At 42.3% G+C, this 19,040-nt stretch overlaps 2 protein-coding genes across 7 annotated transcripts in view; one reads left to right on the forward strand and one right to left on the reverse strand.

Annotated features, from left to right (window-relative positions):
- The first annotated feature begins 3,487 nt into the window (after positions 1-3,487).
- Positions 3,488-9,920, forward strand: METTL21A (methyltransferase 21A, HSPA lysine). Of its 3 annotated transcripts, none has more exons than XM_010713478.4 (3): positions 3,488-3,702; positions 4,681-4,792; positions 5,761-9,920. In XM_010713478.4, the coding sequence occupies exons 2-3, from the start codon at positions 4,708-4,710 to the stop codon at positions 6,156-6,158; spliced, it is 483 nt and encodes a 160-aa protein (XP_010711780.1). In that variant the 5' UTR covers positions 3,488-3,702; positions 4,681-4,707; the 3' UTR covers positions 6,159-9,920. The 3 variants fall into 3 exon arrangements, with proteins under 3 accessions (XP_010711780.1, XP_085084155.1, XP_085084154.1); XM_085228029.1 differs by lacking the exon at positions 3,488-3,702 and adding an exon at positions 3,709-4,118 and having other exon boundaries at positions 4,681-4,806; positions 5,690-5,969; XM_085228028.1 differs by lacking the exon at positions 3,488-3,702 and adding an exon at positions 3,715-4,118.
- Positions 9,253-19,040, reverse strand: part of CREB1 (cAMP responsive element binding protein 1) — a 36,554-nt gene continuing 26,766 nt past the window's right edge. For all 4 annotated transcript variants that reach the window (XM_085228024.1, XM_085228026.1, XM_085228025.1 and 1 more), the window contains 3 exons: positions 18,704-18,886; positions 17,211-17,361; positions 9,253-15,622 (listed from right to left, as the gene is read on the reverse strand). In XM_085228024.1, the coding sequence (XP_085084150.1) occupies positions 15,478-15,622; positions 17,211-17,361; positions 18,704-18,886 (479 nt within the window). In that variant the 3' untranslated portion in view covers positions 9,253-15,477. The remainder of the gene's footprint in view (positions 15,623-17,210; positions 17,362-18,703; positions 18,887-19,040) is intronic.

Consider the following 19,040-nt stretch of genomic DNA (forward strand, 5'->3'; position numbering starts at 1 on the left):
GGCACAGCTCCTCTTCCTGAGGAGCCAAGCATTGGAAATAGCTGTACTCCAGGTCATGTATGTAGTTTTCCTATGAGGAAAAGGGAAACGCTTTCCAGTATTTTAACACAGACATTAACATGGCATGCGTGACTTCATTCAGAAACAGCAAACTGTATGAGTAAGCCCAGCCATAGATTTAAGGAAAACTTCTGAAGGCTTAATTCCAACCTGGGCCATGAAAAGCCTGGAAGGAGGCCCTGAGGAGCCCCTCTTGTGAGGTCTGAGGCACCAGAAATTGCCTACTAGTGCCTACTGCTTCTTCTCCTTTGTCTGAAGGGATTTGTTTCTAAAGAGTGGAGAAAAGCTGCTTAATAGCATCTCAAATAAATAAACAAACAAATAACCAACAAAATAATTTTTTTTTTGTTTCTATTTGTTGAAAAAGGGAACCTGATGCGTCTAACTGCATGTGCTAACTGCTGTCTGCTTGCCTATACAGCTGTTTTCAAGCTGCCCTTAGTTGTTAACCAGTTGTAAATTAATACAGTGCATGGCTTGCACTGTAATTTTCCCTCCAATTATATAACTCTGCACCTACAGAACACATCAGAAATGTGAGCACTTAAAATTAACCCTCTGGATCTACATTCAGCCTCCACCAAAGGGTGTTTTTGCAGCATATTTCCCAGCACAGCAGTGACCCACAGGCAGACACCCAAGCTGGGTGCTCTGCAGCCCCCAGCCAGGCACCCTGCACACGAGAGCTGCAGGAGGGCAGCAGCACCTGCACTGCAACCCACCTCCCTGCCTCCCTGCCTCCCGCAGCCCTGCAGCACAGCACTGTCTGTTTCCCATCAGAGGGCCAGCATGGCCCAGTGCCCAGCTGTTGGCACACTAACGTGAGGCTGTAGGTTGGATCTGCAAAGTGCATTAGCAAGAGCTGAAGGTTTCCAGCAACCAAAATGCCATTGTCACTTATGGGGAGAAGAGCTGGCTCATTTTGCTTTTTGTTGGTTAATTAAGATTTCAGAATAGTGCCAACTTTCAGAACTGTGTGGCCTTTGAGAGATCAGTCACGTAACTTCACTAAAAGTGATATGATTTTTTCTGTAACAAGAGATTGTAATAAGTGTGGTGATTATATCTGACAGTTGATCAAGATATGAGGTTTATGGAGTGACTGTAATAGTGCTGAGGGGAACTAATACTTCCTCAAAGCACCAAAACTTCCTGCATTTCAGCCCCTGTGCTTCTGAAATTATGTATCTTCATGATTTTTTTTCATTACTGCCCTCGCTTAACATAACTGTGTTTGTATAAAGAAAATGACACAGTAACTTATGCCATACATTGTTTTCTTATTTAACACTTCTTGCAGAACCAGCAAGTTACAATGTCTACAGATAACCTGTTAGTTTCTGCAGAAACTTAGATTTTCATTTTTAATTCATCCTGTTGGTTTCAAAGATGGTTCAGAACAATCAGGCTTTATTCTGTAACTGCAAGCAGTGATGAGCAGAATTAATCTCTGGCTTACTCCCTTTTTGTTTAACAGAAAGCAATTCAGTGCCCCATCTATCTCTCTGGTGCAGAGTGTGTGGAAGCTACCAGTGAACACGTAAAAACTGTTCATCACTTCCCTGCTAGTCACTTGAATGGCTGCTGTTGGTGGTAGCTGAGGAGGAAGCTTTTTTTTCCAAGTTCCCCACCAAGCCTGGTGTTAGTTAGCATTTGTTTGATTGGAGGAAGTTTTTAGCAAAATAGACATTTGTCAAAACTTTCCTTCACAGATAGTTTTTATGTTCCAGTGGAAGAACAAGTGGAAATAGCTGATATTTACTTAGACAGGAAAGGATTAAACACATAGGACCAGGCAAATAGTCACTGCAGCTATTTGGGATAAGGCGTTGCTGTCAGACAGTTACCAACAACGCATGTTCCCAGATACAGTTTTTAAAAAGTCTTTCAGATTGTTTCTATTTATACCTGTCTTTGCCGTGGCAACCAGAGACTGTGAGATGGATGCAGTATTTTCCCCACGTTATGCATGTCTCCAAGAGCCATTTGGTATATGCAGTGTCTGCAGAACCATCACAAGAACTGCTGTATTCATTTCAAAGGAAGTATTTTAAACATTTAGCAGCCAAGAGATTTCTGTAAGGGATGTGTATCAGTACAGTATTAAAAGAATTTGCTCTCATTTTCATGACATCTACTTTATTCTTTGATTTTCTGAGCATTAAAAGGACCACTGCTCTGAAACACTTCTTTAAATTACTCCACAAAGCTTACTGGCATCAGATAGAGCATGATTTACAGTTGGACACACTGCACCTCTGTTCTATCAAGTTGTTGAGTGAGATAAGAATGGATTCAAAGCAGTGTTTCTTTTCGCTTTAACTCACCCTTGCTTTCCTCACAATGACCAGTTTCCCACTTTGCAAGTTTATCTGCAGCTCAGATGTCCATATTGCCTTCTGCAGCATTTAAAGGCGGAACCGAGTTACATTTCTCCCGACTTCATTGCTGTGCTAAGCTCTCACCCTGCTGGGAGAAAAAGCACTTCAGTTTTGGACAACTATCCTATGCATAGAATTCTTTGCCTTTTTCCTTGCCATTTTACTGTCAGGAAAAGTGGGAAAAAAGCATGTCTCTTACTCTGTCATTATAATACTTGAGTACTGTAACTTGGAAAACAGATTTGTAGAGAGGAAAAGAAGTTTAATGTAGGGCCCTTTAATAGCCTTTAATTGCCTTTTTAATAGCTTCACTACCAAGTTATGCTCTGGCAAATAATTCCTGGCCTTCTGTCTAAGGCGTGTGGAAGTCAGTCAGTGCCAAAGTAATATTAGCAAGGAAGAAAGGGAAATACTTCTGGGAAGAAGAGCAGGATTTGTAGAGAGCCTGCCGAGCTGCTGAGATACTCTGGGATATATGTCTTAGAAAAACACGTTCTTGAGAAAAGAGTATTTGCTGCATTATTGTCAAGTAGGAGTAGTGGCAAGGAACCAGCGCTTTAGACAGAAAACCACAGTAACTTGAATCATCACACCTGCTCTGGCCTGCTTGGGAAAAGAAGTCTGAGTTGCCCTAAGACAAGTATGAACCGGTCTGGGGCAAGTGGAATTCTGGTATCCATTCCACTACAGTAGCAGAACCCTAAAAACACGCTTTGTTTCCTGCTCCCCTGTGCAGCTTGTAATGCTCTTCCACAAAGCTGTTAACGAATCTAAAGCCGCTCTGTTGAAATCAACAGCTTTCACATATAACCACATTTGCTTTCTTCTGCCAGCCAGATTTGCTCTTCCTGGGAGAGCCGGGCTGTCTTCTGGAGCTGGTTGTGCTCCCTGAGTTTGAGGGCTGGCACGGGGAGCCGCTGAGCGGTGCAGCCCCCGGAGATGGGCGTAGGTCCGTTCCCCCAGGCACTTCTCCCGTCACCCGCGCACGCCAGCTCTGGCCCCGTGCAGGGAACGAGGAGCACGGCCGGCACTGCCCTCCTGCTGCCGGAGTCCCGGCCGAGCGTCTCCGGGAAGCCAGGACGGCTGCCCGGCCCTCCCACGGCCTTTAGCAGGCTTTGGAGCAGGTTCAAGGAACTGGGTAGGAGACAAAGGAGAGGCGCGCTGTGTTGTTTTGCCAAACAAGAGATTAAACGGAGCCAAAGGTGAAGAGACAGCCGTGCACAAACAAGGCAGTGGGAGCACGGGCACCACACCCCCGCTGGTGAGCGGCTCGGCCCCGCGGCCGCGCTCAGCACCGCGACCCAGCCGCACCGGGAGCCGCGTCCGACGTTAGCCGGCCGCGCGATGACCGCTTCCAGCCCGTCACCGCTCATCGGCGCGGGCCCCTCCGCCCTGCCCAGCCCAGCCCCGCCGCCCGCCCCTCCCGCGCCCCGGCCCCGCTTCTGCACGGCTCCGCCGCGGCCGGAGCGAGGGAGGGAGCGGGGCGGCTCGGCCGCGCCCCGCCGCGTTTCCGCCGTTCCGCAGGAGGCGGCCGCGATGGCGCTGGTGCCCTACGAGGAAGGCTGGGCGCTGCAGGGCCTGCGCAGGCCGACGGCCACGTACCGCTTCGCGGGGCGCACCGTCCGCATCCGGCAGGACTGGGAGCGGCGCGGCGTGGCGGCCGTGGTGTGGGACGCGGTAGGTGCGGGCCGGGCGGCGGCCGGGCACTCCGGAGAAGCGACCGAACGCCGAGTTAGGGAATTAAATAGGCGGATTAAAGAAAGTTCGCTTTCCTAAGAGGCCTCGCACGTCCGCGAGGGCAGCGGGCGCCCCGGGCCCCGCACAGGCGGCGCGCAGCACGGAAGCACGCGGGGCCCGCCGCCTGCAGCGGCCGCGAGGACCGCCGGCAGCCTCATCCGGGGACGCGGCCCTTCCGAACGGCCCGGCTTTGGGACCGGCCCGAGGCAGCGGGAGAGCTGCGGGCCCCGAGCGGCCGCGTCGGTTCTGGCAGAAGCCGCCCCGCAGAACGCTCCTCGGAGCTGCACGTTAGGTACCGGGGCCGTTATCGTATTCTGCCTCTTAAGGGTCTAACGTAAAGCTCACGACGAGACCGCACGCAGCTCACAGGCCCTCCACAGAAGGGCTGACCGGGGCCTTGCTGCAGATGACCCTTCTCATAACGTGCTCCTTCCGTGTAAATCAGAAGCGTGTGATTCAGTATGATCGAAGTGCACCTAATTGACCTTGTCTCCTACCTCAGGCTGTCGTCCTGTCTGCTTATCTGGAGATGGGAGGCATCGATCTCAGGGATCGGTCGGTGATTGAGTTGGGAGCTGGAACTGGATTGCTGGGAATAGTGGCCACGCTGTTGGGTAAGGGTTTTTTTGTTTGCCTTAAGCAATTTACAACTGTAGTAAAACTGGCATTTTTACATCTACATGTAGAAGTTAATATGAAAGCCACATATGTGAACTGTGATATATCCTGAGTCATCTTCCTCCCTCGTCAGACTTCAGAGCCTGCTGTGTTATTTACTGTACTGATAATGCCACCACAGTTCACTTTATGGTGGGACCCTGCTAAGACTGATGCTGTTACCATGGCAGTCTGCTTCGCAACACTGAGCTCTGCAGATCTCCTCCCCCAGGGAGCAAGAGCTGCGCTTGTCGTCTTCCAGTTCTCCTGAAATTCAGCACAGATAAAGCTGCAGACAGAGAGCACACAAAGCCACATTAGCCTATCTTGCAGACAGGGAAACCAATGTCTGGAGGAATGATTTGCCTCCAATAGGACTGTGGCCGTGGCAGGGGCTGAGCACTGTTAAATCTGTGCTAAGTGTCGCAATTATCACTGTAATTCAGGGCTGTACTGACGGTGGAAAGCGCCTGTTAAAATAATAAAAACAAAGCAGTTTGACAAAATGTGGCAATGTCATAAGAAATCCCACAGGCATAAATTCTGTCCGACTTCTTTAGCTGCTTCTCTTCTAATGAGGAATCAGAGCAGGTTAATGGTGGCAATCTTTTTAAAATTGTTGTCACATATCAGAGAGTAACTACTCTCATGCACTGAGAAAAAGCTCCAGAAAACGTTTTTGTTTAACCCGACTTAATCTTTGTGTGGAATATATGAATGTATTTTATATTTGTAAGTGACTGATGAACAATGGGATGTGTGCAGACAGTGGGATTTCTGCTTGTTTTGTTCTTTTGTTTTTAATCAAGAATCTCAGCAGTTATTAATGTTTAATAGGACTGCTTACCTTGAAGCTTTGTATTCCATGTGCTCTATTTATGAACATACAGCATTTATCTGAGATGTATATTCCTGTACCACTTAGGTGCTCGTGTTACCATCACAGACAGGGAGCCAGCACTGGAATTCCTGGAGTTGAACGTATGGGCTAACTTACCTTCTGAACTACACCCAAGGGCTGTGGTGAAGGAACTAACTTGGGGAAAAGACCTAGGCAACTTCCCTCCAGGAGCATTTGACTTCATCCTGGGGGCAGACATCATTTATCTCGAAGAAACTTTTGCGGAACTGCTTCAGACATTGGAGTATCTGTGCTCAGAGCAAACTGTGATTCTTCTTTCCTGCCGTATCCGCTATGAACGGGATAACAACTTCTTGAAGATGCTGAAAGGCCGTTTCTCTGTAAATGAGGTCCACTATGATTACAGTAAGGATGTTCATATTTACAAAGCACAGAGGCACAGTCACAAAGATGACTTTTGACTGTATACTTTGTTAATAAATTCCTGATCCTTTTCAAACCTCCCCTTGTTCCTACTAAATACACTTGTTCTTAAGCATATAATTATGGAGGTAGTGTTATGTCACTGGCTTCTTTTTCCACTCAGTCTGAACCAGCAGGGAAAGTTCCTACCTACCTTCTCCATATTGATTTTCCACTTCATTCCCAAGTAAGAAATGTGTAAGGTCTTCCAACGACTTTTTATCAAATAATTTTTGAAGTTGATCTATGTTGCAGAAATTGTTATGCATGAAAAATGTAATCAAAAGATCTGTTGTTTAAAAATCTTAATTTTCCCACTTCATTTTCATGGGAAACTTATATTAGCAATTAGATTAGGTGGGATTTTTCCCTTTTACCACTTCTTCAACTTTAGAAAAGCGGAAGAAACTAAGACTTCGGTTCAAAATGTTTTAACTCATCAGATCTTCTACATTTTTAACACTGTGGTAAAAGAAGCCATGCAAAGGGCACACCCAACAAAGGCAGATGCCATAAATTTGTTCTATTGCTACCACTACTGAACTGAAGAAGAGCAGGGAAACAAAGAACCAGGGTTGGGGTGGTAGGAGGGGGATCAACAGTTCAAAGCAAGCTGACTTAGAAATTAGTGGTTGTATCTAACTTGCAAGTGTGGAGGCCATACCTGCTTCCATCAGACATCCTAATGAGAAGATGCTGAGGGTCTGTGATCCAGAAGTGACATGCAGATCATATTCTGGAAATAACATGTCATTATAGCTTCCACCAACAAGGTCCGAAGGCGTTGCATTTTGCCACTGGAGAATCTGTTGTCTATATTCAGCTTTAGTTCTCTGCTTGGCTCTGAACTCCACCTGAGGGCGGATGCTTTGTAATACACTTGCTTACAACTGTATACTTAGAAGCCACACGGTGTCACTAAAACAGTACTTACTGGGAATTTGCAGTTTCAAACTTTTGAGGTCTTTTGAGGAAAGGAAGACAGCACCTTTAATTAAAAGCAGAACATGGTATGAGCTGTAATGTGCCATACTGTCTTTTCTGTCCTACCAATTGGGTGAGCAACATCTGGAAAAAAATCACAAGCTCTCCTGATTCTGTTTCTGGCTGTAATGTTTGGAATGGGACTTCAGTTCTCACTGCTCCTCTTTCTTTTCTTCCCCCCTAGCACTTCTTTCTCTCTTAGCTCATCTGTGGTCACTGCATGTTTTGGTTCCCCTGGTGCAGGGGCTGGCAGAAAGCAGAGTGCTGCAGCTTGTCCCTGTCTGTGCACGTGACATGGCTCCTGGGGGAAGGTCTGCTACCTGGCCATGCTCAGCCCCTGCAAGAGGCTGCAGCTGCTCTGCTGCCTTAGCAGGAACCTGCTTAAAAAGCCTACTTAAACGGCACAGAATAAAACCTAGAAGTTTAACAACCTGTATGATGTTAAAAAGGGAACCTTTGCTCCATGGCTTGCTATGATGAGAAGTTTTGAATTTTTAAAACAGATCAATCCAATTGCATTGCTTTCTAATTGTTTAGCAGCTCCCATTGTGTAGCTGCAACCTTTCTGAGAGCAGGCATGTGGCAGAAAAGATCAGCCTTGCCTGCTTCTAGACTCAGGAGTGAACCACACCAGATGTGTAGGGCAGGAGGACAGGAGCAATGGCCCCATTGGGTAAGCACTGAGAGCAGCTCTCCGCAATGACATCTGCAAGCCTGAGGCAAAACCAAACTCTCGTGTCCCAACTGATTGGTCCCAGGCAAGCTTCTGATCTAGAATGAGATGATGTACATTAATGGTTCAGCAGCTGCATGGCAATTATGCTAACACCCTGCCCAGGCTCTGCCACTGTGTTTATCCTATACTTAAAAAAATCGGTGAGATTCTCTTTTGGGTGATTCCACTGCATCACTCCTGGTTTGCAATATCATGTGAACTCAACTGGATGGAGGACTTGGTGCAATTGTCCCAGAGTAGTGATGCAGTGCATAAACAGACTCTTGGCAGTAAAAAAACCACTCACCCTAGGGAGAGGATCTAAGACACAGAGAAGTGACTGGGTAGACATGAACATACTGTGATTTTCTGCAACCGTCTCTGAAATGTGCCATTCTGTGAGGGAACAAACTGCAATGTCATTGCAAAACTGGTGCTTTATTAATACGAAGACAGAGTACAAAATTCAGCTCTGTATCTTACAGACTGTCATGGTTTTATAAAAGTTTCATAAAACCATGACACAGACAAAGAGCTTCAAAGTGCCTCAGCACCAGAAGTATCAGGTTTACTGGATGATATACTGACTGCAGAAGGACCTGTGTTACCTGATTCCTTCAGTGTGAAGTTCAAGACAAACTGCATTTTTATCTTGCAAACTAACCTGCCTGGGATTCACCTCATTGCAGAGATGTAGATTTTGTGAATAAGTATAGGAACAACATTATGAAAATGCTTAGTTGTGAAAACCACAAAATCCCACCCATAATGAGTTGACCTTTCTTCTTTCCCATGGTGCATTGCATCAGTGATGGATTTGTTCTGGCTTTTGTCCCGGTGGTTTGATCCAGCCTTGCAGATTACATAATCAATTTGTGATCTTTGCAATGTTTGCTGCCTTCTCTTCTGTTCTCAAAATCAGCAGTACATGGCTTAAGAGGAATGCTTAAAAGTGGGAAAGATAGCATATTTAAACTGTGAAAGGAGAAAAATCTTTCACACATTATTAAGCGACAGAACTAAGTACCACCAAAACAGATACACGAAAGGAAGTTTAAAAATAAGTATGAGAAGTGGAAGATAAACCCTCTAATTAATTCAAATTAATTAAGATTTTAAAAGCATTCTGTTTGGGAAAATGCTCATGAATACTTACAGCATGCCACAAGTCGTGAGGATACCACTGTCTGCTTAAAATGTGCCTTTTCCCGTATTCCTATCTAGCTCTGCCTCTCAATTAGTGCAAAGGGAAAATCCTGCTCAAAAAAGAGACTTTTTAGAGTTTTTTAAAGCATGTTTATGTGACTGCACATAAATGTTTGTGTAAAAAGGGAGTTATGACAGTTTATACCACAAAGGTTACAGTAAGAAAAAGCACGTCTTTATGACAATAATTCACAAATTCACAAGAATCACTTTAATATACAAAGCAATTACTACCATTCTGAAACATAAAGCAGCTAATATGTACATAGTGTTAATAAAATGCATTATAACCCAGTACAGCTTTTTTTTTTCTTTTTTTAAACACAGATAAAGCACAAAAAATAAGTAAAAAAAATAAACACAACAGGGATGTTTCTAGATCTTTGGGAAAAGGTAAAAAAGGATTTATTTTCCCCCAACAGTGGATTTTCTTTCAGTCTTTTAACTTCCACAGGTACGTGGGAGTTGAGCTCAAATACCCTGTCCTGTACTAACATGGTTTGGGTAAAGAACCAGAAATGCAGATGAGGTGAACTTGCCCTTTCCAGCATACATTACAAAGGGAGAACAATAACTCTTGTCCAGAAGCTTCCCTGAAAAACACTGTTCCAAAACAATTTTAAATTATAAATCCAGACAACCAGAAACTCATTTTTGAAGTGAACAACTGATCTGTGGACAAGTCTGTGGAGGGGCTGGCTGCCAACGAGCACCTCTTTTTGCCCTGTTCCCCATCGCATCCATAGAAGTCCATATCAGCAGCACAGCATTAAATCTCATACAAAGTTGCAGTTCAGAATTTTTAAACTTTATGTTTTAATATAAATAAATGTTATTACACACACACACACACACACACACAAAAAAAAAAAATGGAGTGGCACCTGGATAAAACACAGCTTGTGGAGAGCATCCATTTACCCTCAGTTCTTAACGGTGGCCATTTCCAGACAACTGACCAGCTCACGACCTTCCCCTTGCTCTCACTCAGCTATTCCCTAATTTAGAGAAATAGATTGCTGAAGCTGAGACTCAGTGAACTGACTGCTCCCAAGCAATGAGAACAGCAAAGGCTCAGCTCACAGAGGAGCACTAACCATGGATCACTATGGCTGCTCTCTGCCCCTTTCCCTGTCAGCACACAGCTCCCGAGGACAGCTGGCTATTCTTCCTCCTTGCTGGTGAAAGTGAGACCTAGACTCACCGCCGTGGACTACAGGCCAAGAACTGCACTTGTAGCACCAGAACAGGTCACTGTCTTCAATTCGTGCTACACAAAATAGCCAGAGCAAGTCTTTGCAGGACAGAGCTTAAGTACATGTAAAAAGTACATTCCAAGACAAAACACTTAAAATGCAAGCCCCCTTACCACCTGGATCTGGTCCCTTTCCCTAAAAGATGCACAGATTTAAGCCGTGTCTATCCACAATCCTGAACCTGCCACCAGCACACAGCAGATAGGACTTCAGCTGAGCTTCACAATACATTCAGGTTTCTGCAAAATCAGTCTTTTACAGCCAGCAAATACAAAAACTCAGGGAAATGAGTTCCCAGGCACAGTACATGAGAACCATGAAAGTACTGTATGCTTTAAAAAACCTGCTTACTGTGACAGATTTCAGGATTATAGCTAAATTATCATTTCTGCACAAATAAGTTAGTTGTGCTTTTTTTCTTTTAAAGCAAAGTGACACACTGTCAGCATACCTTTAATTCCCGGTGTCAAAGATTTATAAAGCGTTTTGATTTATTTTCTTGGAATGCAGCTTTTAAAATGTGCAGCTAAATCTCAAATTAAGGGGAATAAAGAGGCTGAGAAAGAGTCGGGCTTTCTTTCTGAGTTATCTCCCTTTCTCACCTGGGATCACTGAACCTGTTCTACTCTGTCTAAAAATAATGCCACATCCATCCTGTACCTACTGCTCTGAGACACCACACACTTAATTCTTTGCCATCTTCAGTACCACCCACTCACATCTCCTGCCAGTCTGAAGCAGTGCCTGTTGGAAGCCAGGTGCTGATCAGCAAGTTACACTGGTGAAAGAGCCAACTGCTGTGGGGAGAGGAGTGAATTGTGTGCAGGCAGCGGGATCGCAGCAATTGTGCCCGGGAGCTTCTTAAGCAAACCCAATTTTTCTTATTTTTTTTCTATGCTTTTTTATTATTATTATTTTTATTTAAAAAGTGCACATTTTAATTAAACATTTACAAAGGATATCGTGTAACAAAAATAAATACATGACCTTTTGGTTAGATCATTGGCAAATGCGACATCACTAACCACCTTCAGGGTAAAAAATGACAATAAAAACAGGGTCTTAGAAAACCAATGACATCCCCTATGAATTGTCATGCATTTGCAACCACTGATAATGAACTTGCTGTGATGCAGAGACCAGTCTTTAGCCCACAAAAAGCACTGGCTCTCTGTCTAACATAATAAAAAGGCAAAGGCCAGTTTTTGCTTAGATGACTACTTGCAGCTGCTGTCTACTGGAAGCCTAGATTTAAAAAACAAAACAAGACTGTAGTACAAATTTTGATCAGAAACTATCAGGGCTGTTTTCCTTATTAAATCTAACTTTTTTTTTCCTGAGCCTCTTAATGATTCCAAACGCCCCACCGATTTTCTGATCAATGTAAAGTACCAGAGAAGATAGTGGTCTGCGACACAAACACAACCTACAGAAGAGCCAGAACCTACAGGAGTCTGTACAGTCCTGACAGCGTGACAGGCTACAATTGTGCTTTCAGATACAAGCAATGGTGCCAGCAACTACCTGCTTCTGGTGAAATCGCTGCTTACATACAAATGCACTGCTGCTACTCTAGGAGGAAAACAGAAGTCTTACCAGTGGTTCCTTTAAAAAGCAACACCTCAACAACCATTCCAATTGTTTTGCCTTTGATATATAGCTGCCAAAGAGGAAAAGCACAGAAGTGAGTTATTCTTGGGGGTGGTGGCTGTTGTAAAACAACTGTTTACATCATTTCAAAAATCTCCGTCAAAAAAAAAATAAAAACAAACCAACTCACAAAAGCCATGAAAAATGAAATACAATTCTCAAAAATGGATAACTGAGAAACAGCACAAAACAAATCAGTAATAAGCGCTAGAATAATGCAGCCCAGAAGCACTGGGCAGGGGGAGGCTTTCACACACACGCACACACCCACACACACACCCAGACGCACACAGAAGTAAAAATTTTTTCTGACCTCCATATACTATAATACTCAGCATTCCTGACTTAAAAGCTCTCAGAGCTGTAGATTATATACTGTGTGTATATATATATATGTACATATATTATACATATGTATTTTCCAAGAATATCTAAATTAAAAGAGCACCTCTGACAATATCTTAACTGCCTGACCGGTGCTGTAGTTTTGCAAAATAATGACATTACAAAAATTATATTTCAAATCAATCCTCGTTTATTATGAACATAATGGATCTAGCCCTTTCTAACCCTCTCCTCAGGTAAAACAGGCTATCAGCTCAAGAAAACTCACGATTGTGAGATATAAAACTAACCTTCCCCCCCGCCAGCACTACCGCTGTCCTGTTTCCAAATGGCCTTAGTTTATAGAAGCTGATTACCCCAATCTCACTACTTGGTAAGTAGCACATCAGCAAATGTCTGAATCGTATTCTTTCCCCTTTTGGGTCACTATCAATAGTAAAGCATGTATGGGTAAACCTAGCCAGACCTGTACTCTGCCTAATACATTTTTTATCATCGTCATTAAAAACTTCTGTTTAAGAAATTCAAGTCCTTAAATCCTCAGTGCAGCGTAAATAAAAATAAAGATTCTTGGAGATGCCTATATATGTTAAAATAACATTCTTTTTCTCAGTGAAATGTTTGTTGCTACTGCAGTCTACAGTAATGACACGATAGACTACTCACAGACCACACACAGACAGACGGGTAATGCAGTTCTCCTCTCACTGCCACACAGATTTGGTTCAGCCATGTAACAGAAGAAACAGGTCCAGGTCCAGCTGTAGGCTCCTGGTCCATGCACTGCCAGGCTGTGTGCTGGGACTGCCCACGAGTGCCCATGGCCATGGCTAGGAGCATCCCCCAGTTCCCAGCTAGTCTCACAGAGGTTCAGTACAGAACCTCGAGCTTTTGCACACAGATGGTTCTGCAAAACAAACAGCCTTAACACAGGCACTCATGGCCTTTTACACAATTCTCAAAGCTGGAGGAACCATTCCGTGTAAATCTGTCAATTAAGCCATCATAAGCTTACATATTTGATGAGAACTACGCCTGCATCATCAACATTTCTAGTGTTAGTTCTGAAGAACTGGAAACCGTCAAAAATGCATGTGTTTTCTGTCTTTAAGAATCAGACAATTTTTAGGTAAGCGAGGCTGAGAACTTAGGGTCTTCTTTAAATTTCCATTGCTAAACTAATAAATTCATCTTCTGTTAAATAAAAATGAAAATCGGTTTTCTATGGCAGATAAAAATAGACAATTTATAAACCCCCTCAAGACTTAATTTGAAAATGAATTCTTTCATAATTCTGATACTTATGATCTCTTATTTGAAATACAATCTGAAATTATTGATAACTCTAGATTTAAAAATAATGCTACAAGTTTAACCCTGCTTCTTTAAAAGTCTCTTGGAAACTGAATGCCCTCTCAAATGAGAAAACTACAACTTTTAATACTGCTTAGTTGTTCGAGACTCAACTGCCAAGAGTCTTGCAACGTCACACTGATTGTATAACCTCTTAGAAATTCATCTTTGAAATTTATCTTAAAAACAGATAGAGTGAATGGGAAAAAATATGAGCTAACACTTTGCTAGGCAAGGCGTTAGTACGGACCAGAGTCTTATTCATACGTCTCTATACGTAGAAGTTGGACCAGAGGCCCAAAGTAAACTTACTCCGTCAAATGACTCAAGTTAATATATGAAGAGCCTGTCTCCAGGAGGCCAGGAAACAAACAGAGTGTGATTCTTTCTGACACACAATCGAAGTCCTAATGCTGATTACAGTATTATTTTTAACATTATTTTCTTTTTTAACAATGTAAATCCAGAAACTTTTCCTTAGTACACACAAGAACTCTGATCTTGCAAAAATCTGAGGCAGGTAAGTAGTTCTACTTACATTAATAACTTGATAAATCTGACCCTCCGCATGAAAAAATCCTCTCAATAAATTAAGAATTTATTTAGCCCGGGCAAGTTCAATAATTAATATTGTCCCTTGAGAAGCAGAAGCCGGTTGGAATATTTGTGTCTGAGGTCCCCTTCAATATTTGATGTTGTCCTGGCAGTTACCATACTGCAATTTAATTTATGCATGGAAAACATCCTCCAAATTTGAAAAATAATCAAGTAAACCAGGACAATATTTCTATCAAATTCAATAATTTCCATTACATATGATAGTGGTAGGGAAATAGAAATACGTGATTGCTTAAGAGGACATCAGACAAACTATACTGTCATCAGGGAGTATGTACGTGGAGTTGGCCACGCTTCAACTGCTTAGTTGTTCTGCATATAAATAGGCAGTGCTTTCATGTGTTAGCCTTATTATGTGACTGTTTACCAAGCATCACTACTGTACCTTTTTTATTCTGATTCCTTTCCCATTCAAATACTGTTTGCCAACCAGTAACATATGAAGTCAATGTTTTTTTTCTTGTGCATTCAGAATGCTGAACACATTCGCACACACTACGCTCCAAGAAGCAACAACTGAACAGTGAAGCTTATTTCAATCCATTTGTGTCTGAGGTATGGAGTTTTCACTAGTTCAGGAAGGACTAGTGATGTAGATTACTTATAAGAACCCCTCCTGGACTAGTTTAAAAAGGTATTTTAGCTCCACACGCAGAATGTGACTGTGAAGTGCCTTTCATTTGGCATGCCACCTAGACACATATTTTTATAGCTTAAAATAAGTATGAGAAACCACTTTGGCAACCACTGCTTTTTCACTGCACCATGCGTGCTTCACATATGTGGCCCACAGCTCTCTGGGCCAAGAGGCTGGGGTAGTTCTGTCTCTAAGGCAATGGAAAGAGCTCAGCACAAATTCTTGACGTCATTAGAAAAGGACCCTCCCCCGCAGTAACTTCCCAAGTGACCATTTTAACTCCTTGAAGAGGATGGGAGATGAGAAAGAAGCCTGTTCTTCTTCACGTTGAGATTATTTGACGATGAAAATAATCTTGTAGGGGGAGAAGTGGAGGCAAGTATTTGAACATTCACAGTTTGATGCAAAGCACAGACGAAGTATATTCTGTAGTTGCTTCAGGCAGTTTTGCGCATAGAAAAAAAGAAATGTTTAGAAAATAAAAAGTTTACTTTGTCTTTCTGGGTATAGCCAGAACCAGTCTCTCATCCCACCTGGAAAATGGGAATCCAAAGTTAATCTGATTTGTGGCAGTAAAGGTCTTTAAGTGCTTTCAACTCCTCAATCAGTGTCTTGTTTTGGTTTTCAAGCACAGCCACACGATTTTCTAGACATTTCACATACTCCTTTTTCTTCCTGCGACATTCACGTGCTGCCTCTCTGCAAAGCAAAAGAGGACATTCAAATCCAGAACAATTACTTGCAGACTGGCTACTTAATTGTTCGGGTCAAACCCTTATGTGGTACTGTCATTTTTAGAATATGCAGGTACTCTAAGAAACACTCACAGGTTAGGAAAAAAGGCTGAGCTCATAACAATTTCTCAAGATCTACGGTTCATTTCAATATCCAGATCCCAATTTGCCAGCACCAATACAAATCTGCTGCTGTGAGAAAAGGAGTCTACTCAAACATAAATTTATGTTTGCAGTATTTAACTTGGAGCTATTATTCTGAGTGGAATGTTGGTGTAATAATTAAATTGCTTTTATTATAATAAATAGATGAATAATAAAAACATGGATAAGTGTTCATCTACTAATCTTCTTATAGTCTCAACTCTACCTTTTACAGAAGTCCAACCACATCCTAATAGTCAGGAAATTCAAGCAATGCAAAAAATGCTGCACATAGAGTATTCATATATTTGCCCTTGAGCAACACTTTCACTTTCTTAGTAATGTCTGCATAATTGCAGTGATAATATATAACCACTTAAATAAGAAAAAATGACACAGTCACAAGCAACTTTTTCTTTAGCCTTCATCTGCTGTGCAGAGAACACGGCATTGTAAATGTGCTGAAGCAGGCCTTGGGACAATCAAACTCTCCTGTAAAGACTGAGCTGCCTGCAGGTAACTCAGATGGCAATATATTAAGGATACCACTGAAAAATACCTCAAAGGTGCTAATGTGCAGCTGAGCATCCTGAAGGCAGCAACACCAAGGAAGAAGGTGTCCTGCAGAGCAACAGTAATGGTGCTGACTTGCAAAGTGAGCACAAGGCTAGATGCTGCAGGTGGATATGCTTGCAGAAGGTTCTCCTGCAACATGGCTTGTCAATGCAGTATGCTGCAGAAACATGTAACATACATCTGTTTGACCTGAATTGCTAAGTGCTTCAAAAGGTGAGTGAGTGTCCCATTAAGCAAATACTGCATAAAATGGTGATAATGCCAGTGTTCTGGGAAATGAGAAGGTAAGTTTGAAGATAGCTCTTCTTCTCACTAGGTAAGTAATAACTTGTACAAAGTAAAAAAAAAAAAGAGTATCTGTTCCAGGATCTATCTGGTAAGTCAACACGAAAAGCAACTGCTGATATTCTGCTTTGTAAATGAGACAGAAAGAAGAAAATCTAATTTGTAATCCCTGAAAGGACACAAGTATCCACTGTTCACTCCTACAAACACAGCTTTATATGCTTGTAGCACTTCAGTGGGCCATATGCAACATGTGGAATTTTGTGTCATTTTGGGCCGCTACTTGTGTCACCAAATATTAACTTCTACTGGATTAGGAAAGAGTTGTGCCTCTCAGAGGAGAGCTACTAAGGTGCCTTCTTGGGTGACAACTTCTTACTTACGGTTACACCCTTACTTAAGGTTTCACAGTCAATACATGGCATAAGCAGGTATATTTCTTTGTTTCACATCTTTAATGACTTAAGAAAGATCAGGATTCTTAGTGCTTAACACTCTATTTCTATGCAGAGCTGTTTGGAAAAAAAAAGTGATCTAAATATACATGCCTGTTCTTCATTAGACGCACTTCTCTCTTCCGTGCGGCCTCTTCTGCTGGCTGGGTTGGAAGTGCTGGAGATGATGCCATGACTACTCCCGGTGCAATGGTGCTGGTTGGGGCGGTGCGAATCTGGTAGGTCTGCACATCTCCCGAGGCAGCTGCAAGATGAAAAACATAGGGCTCATATTGTCAGTTTGGTAAAAGCACTGTTAAACGTGATGTGAAAAGCACACTTATCTATCTAACCTTCCGTTCTGAGGTACCATGTGAGATAGATGACCATCATCTGCATCACTACTGCCGTTACTGTCTTGGCTTATCAACATAAAATGTTTTAGGCATTTTGCTGAAGAAGTCTTCACTTGATGTCTACCACATATTGCTGTACTTCTTTTTCCCCTGGTGCGCTTCCTTTTATGTCTCTGGGCTTTGGACAGTCGTAGCAGTTGTAACAAAATGAAAGATGGCAAACAGTATTTCTAGCTGTGCTCCAAATTTCTATCTGCAAAAGGAGAAACTACACATCTACGTATCTGGGGCAGAAAAAAGGCTGTAGAAACATGGCATTTACTTCAACTGTGCAAACTAGGTGCACAACTTAATACTTCTCTAGAATAGAGAATTGGGTCTTTGGTTTCCGTTATTTGTTTTAACCCACAAGTGTGTTATACTTGCCTGAGATCATAAAAAATTTGATAAAGAGGCTGCACGTAGTTAAGAATGCAAAATCCAGAAAATCAACGCAACAACAGTATTTTTTGCACCCATTTTTACTGGTGCCTAGAGACCTCTCCACTGGATAACTTTAAATTCTCTGCCTTAGAATCATAAAAGCAGGCATATAATTTTCTGTTATTTTAATAAATATTTTTAAAACTCTCCCTCTTACTCCCAATTAATCAAAATAAGAATTTTAATAAAATAAAAAGTAACTTGGTCTAAGCCTGAAGTAGTCCTGTTCTAAGTGGAGGTCTTGATCAAATGACATCTTACGGCATGATCTTTAAGTATTCTATGATTCTAAAACTCCATGACTAAATATCTGGTGACTAGTTACAAACCCACAACAAAAAGGAGTTAAGACTTCCAATTGAAAAGGGAGAGAACTTAGTAATAAATAAAAGTGTCCTTATGGAAAGAACAATTAAGCAACCTTCTTTCCTAACTTTAACGCTTTGCTTTAAATTTACTATTGTTGCAGATGACTCTGGCTGAATTCTGAAGTGGAGTGTAGCATCAGTTTTTGTGGAACGTGTAATAAAGATCATGTTAAAACAATTAATACTGTTTCAAGAAGTAAATATCTATAAAGGTATTGAACTGAAGAGAAAGGCTTCAAGAAAATGTGACAGCTTTGTCCTGAATTTTAATTATTTTGGAGACTGATCTGTGTTAAAGCTGTTAATTCCGTCTCCTGACACATTTGAGGACTTTAGGTTGGCAAGATGAATCTGTGTGGAGAAAATGTTATACAAAATGACTGGCTGTGAGGCATCTCACCTTGTACAACAACTTGGTTGCTGGGTACAAGTATCTGTTGTCCATCTGTGGTCTGTGCATATTGCAAAATGGTAGTGCCAGGTTGTGTTGCAGCTGCATTGGTCATTGTCAATGTCTGGAGACCTTGTACTCCATCTGTGCCATTGTTAGACAACTGAATTGCTCCTCCTTGCGTAATAGCAACTGCAGTCAAGGAAAAGGGATACAGTATTTAAGACATTGATTTATTCATTAATATAAAGTAATTAATCTAGATACAGAAGATTACCAGTCCAAGTTAAAGCCGTTGAACCCTTATAAACCCTCAAATTAGATACAAGCCTTTAAAGTAGGTTTA

The sequence above is a fragment of the Meleagris gallopavo genome, chromosome 7, assembly GCF_905368555.1.
Source record: "Meleagris gallopavo chromosome 7, MGAL_WU_HG_1.1, whole genome shotgun sequence".
Lineage (NCBI taxonomy): Eukaryota > Metazoa > Chordata > Aves > Galliformes > Phasianidae > Meleagris > Meleagris gallopavo.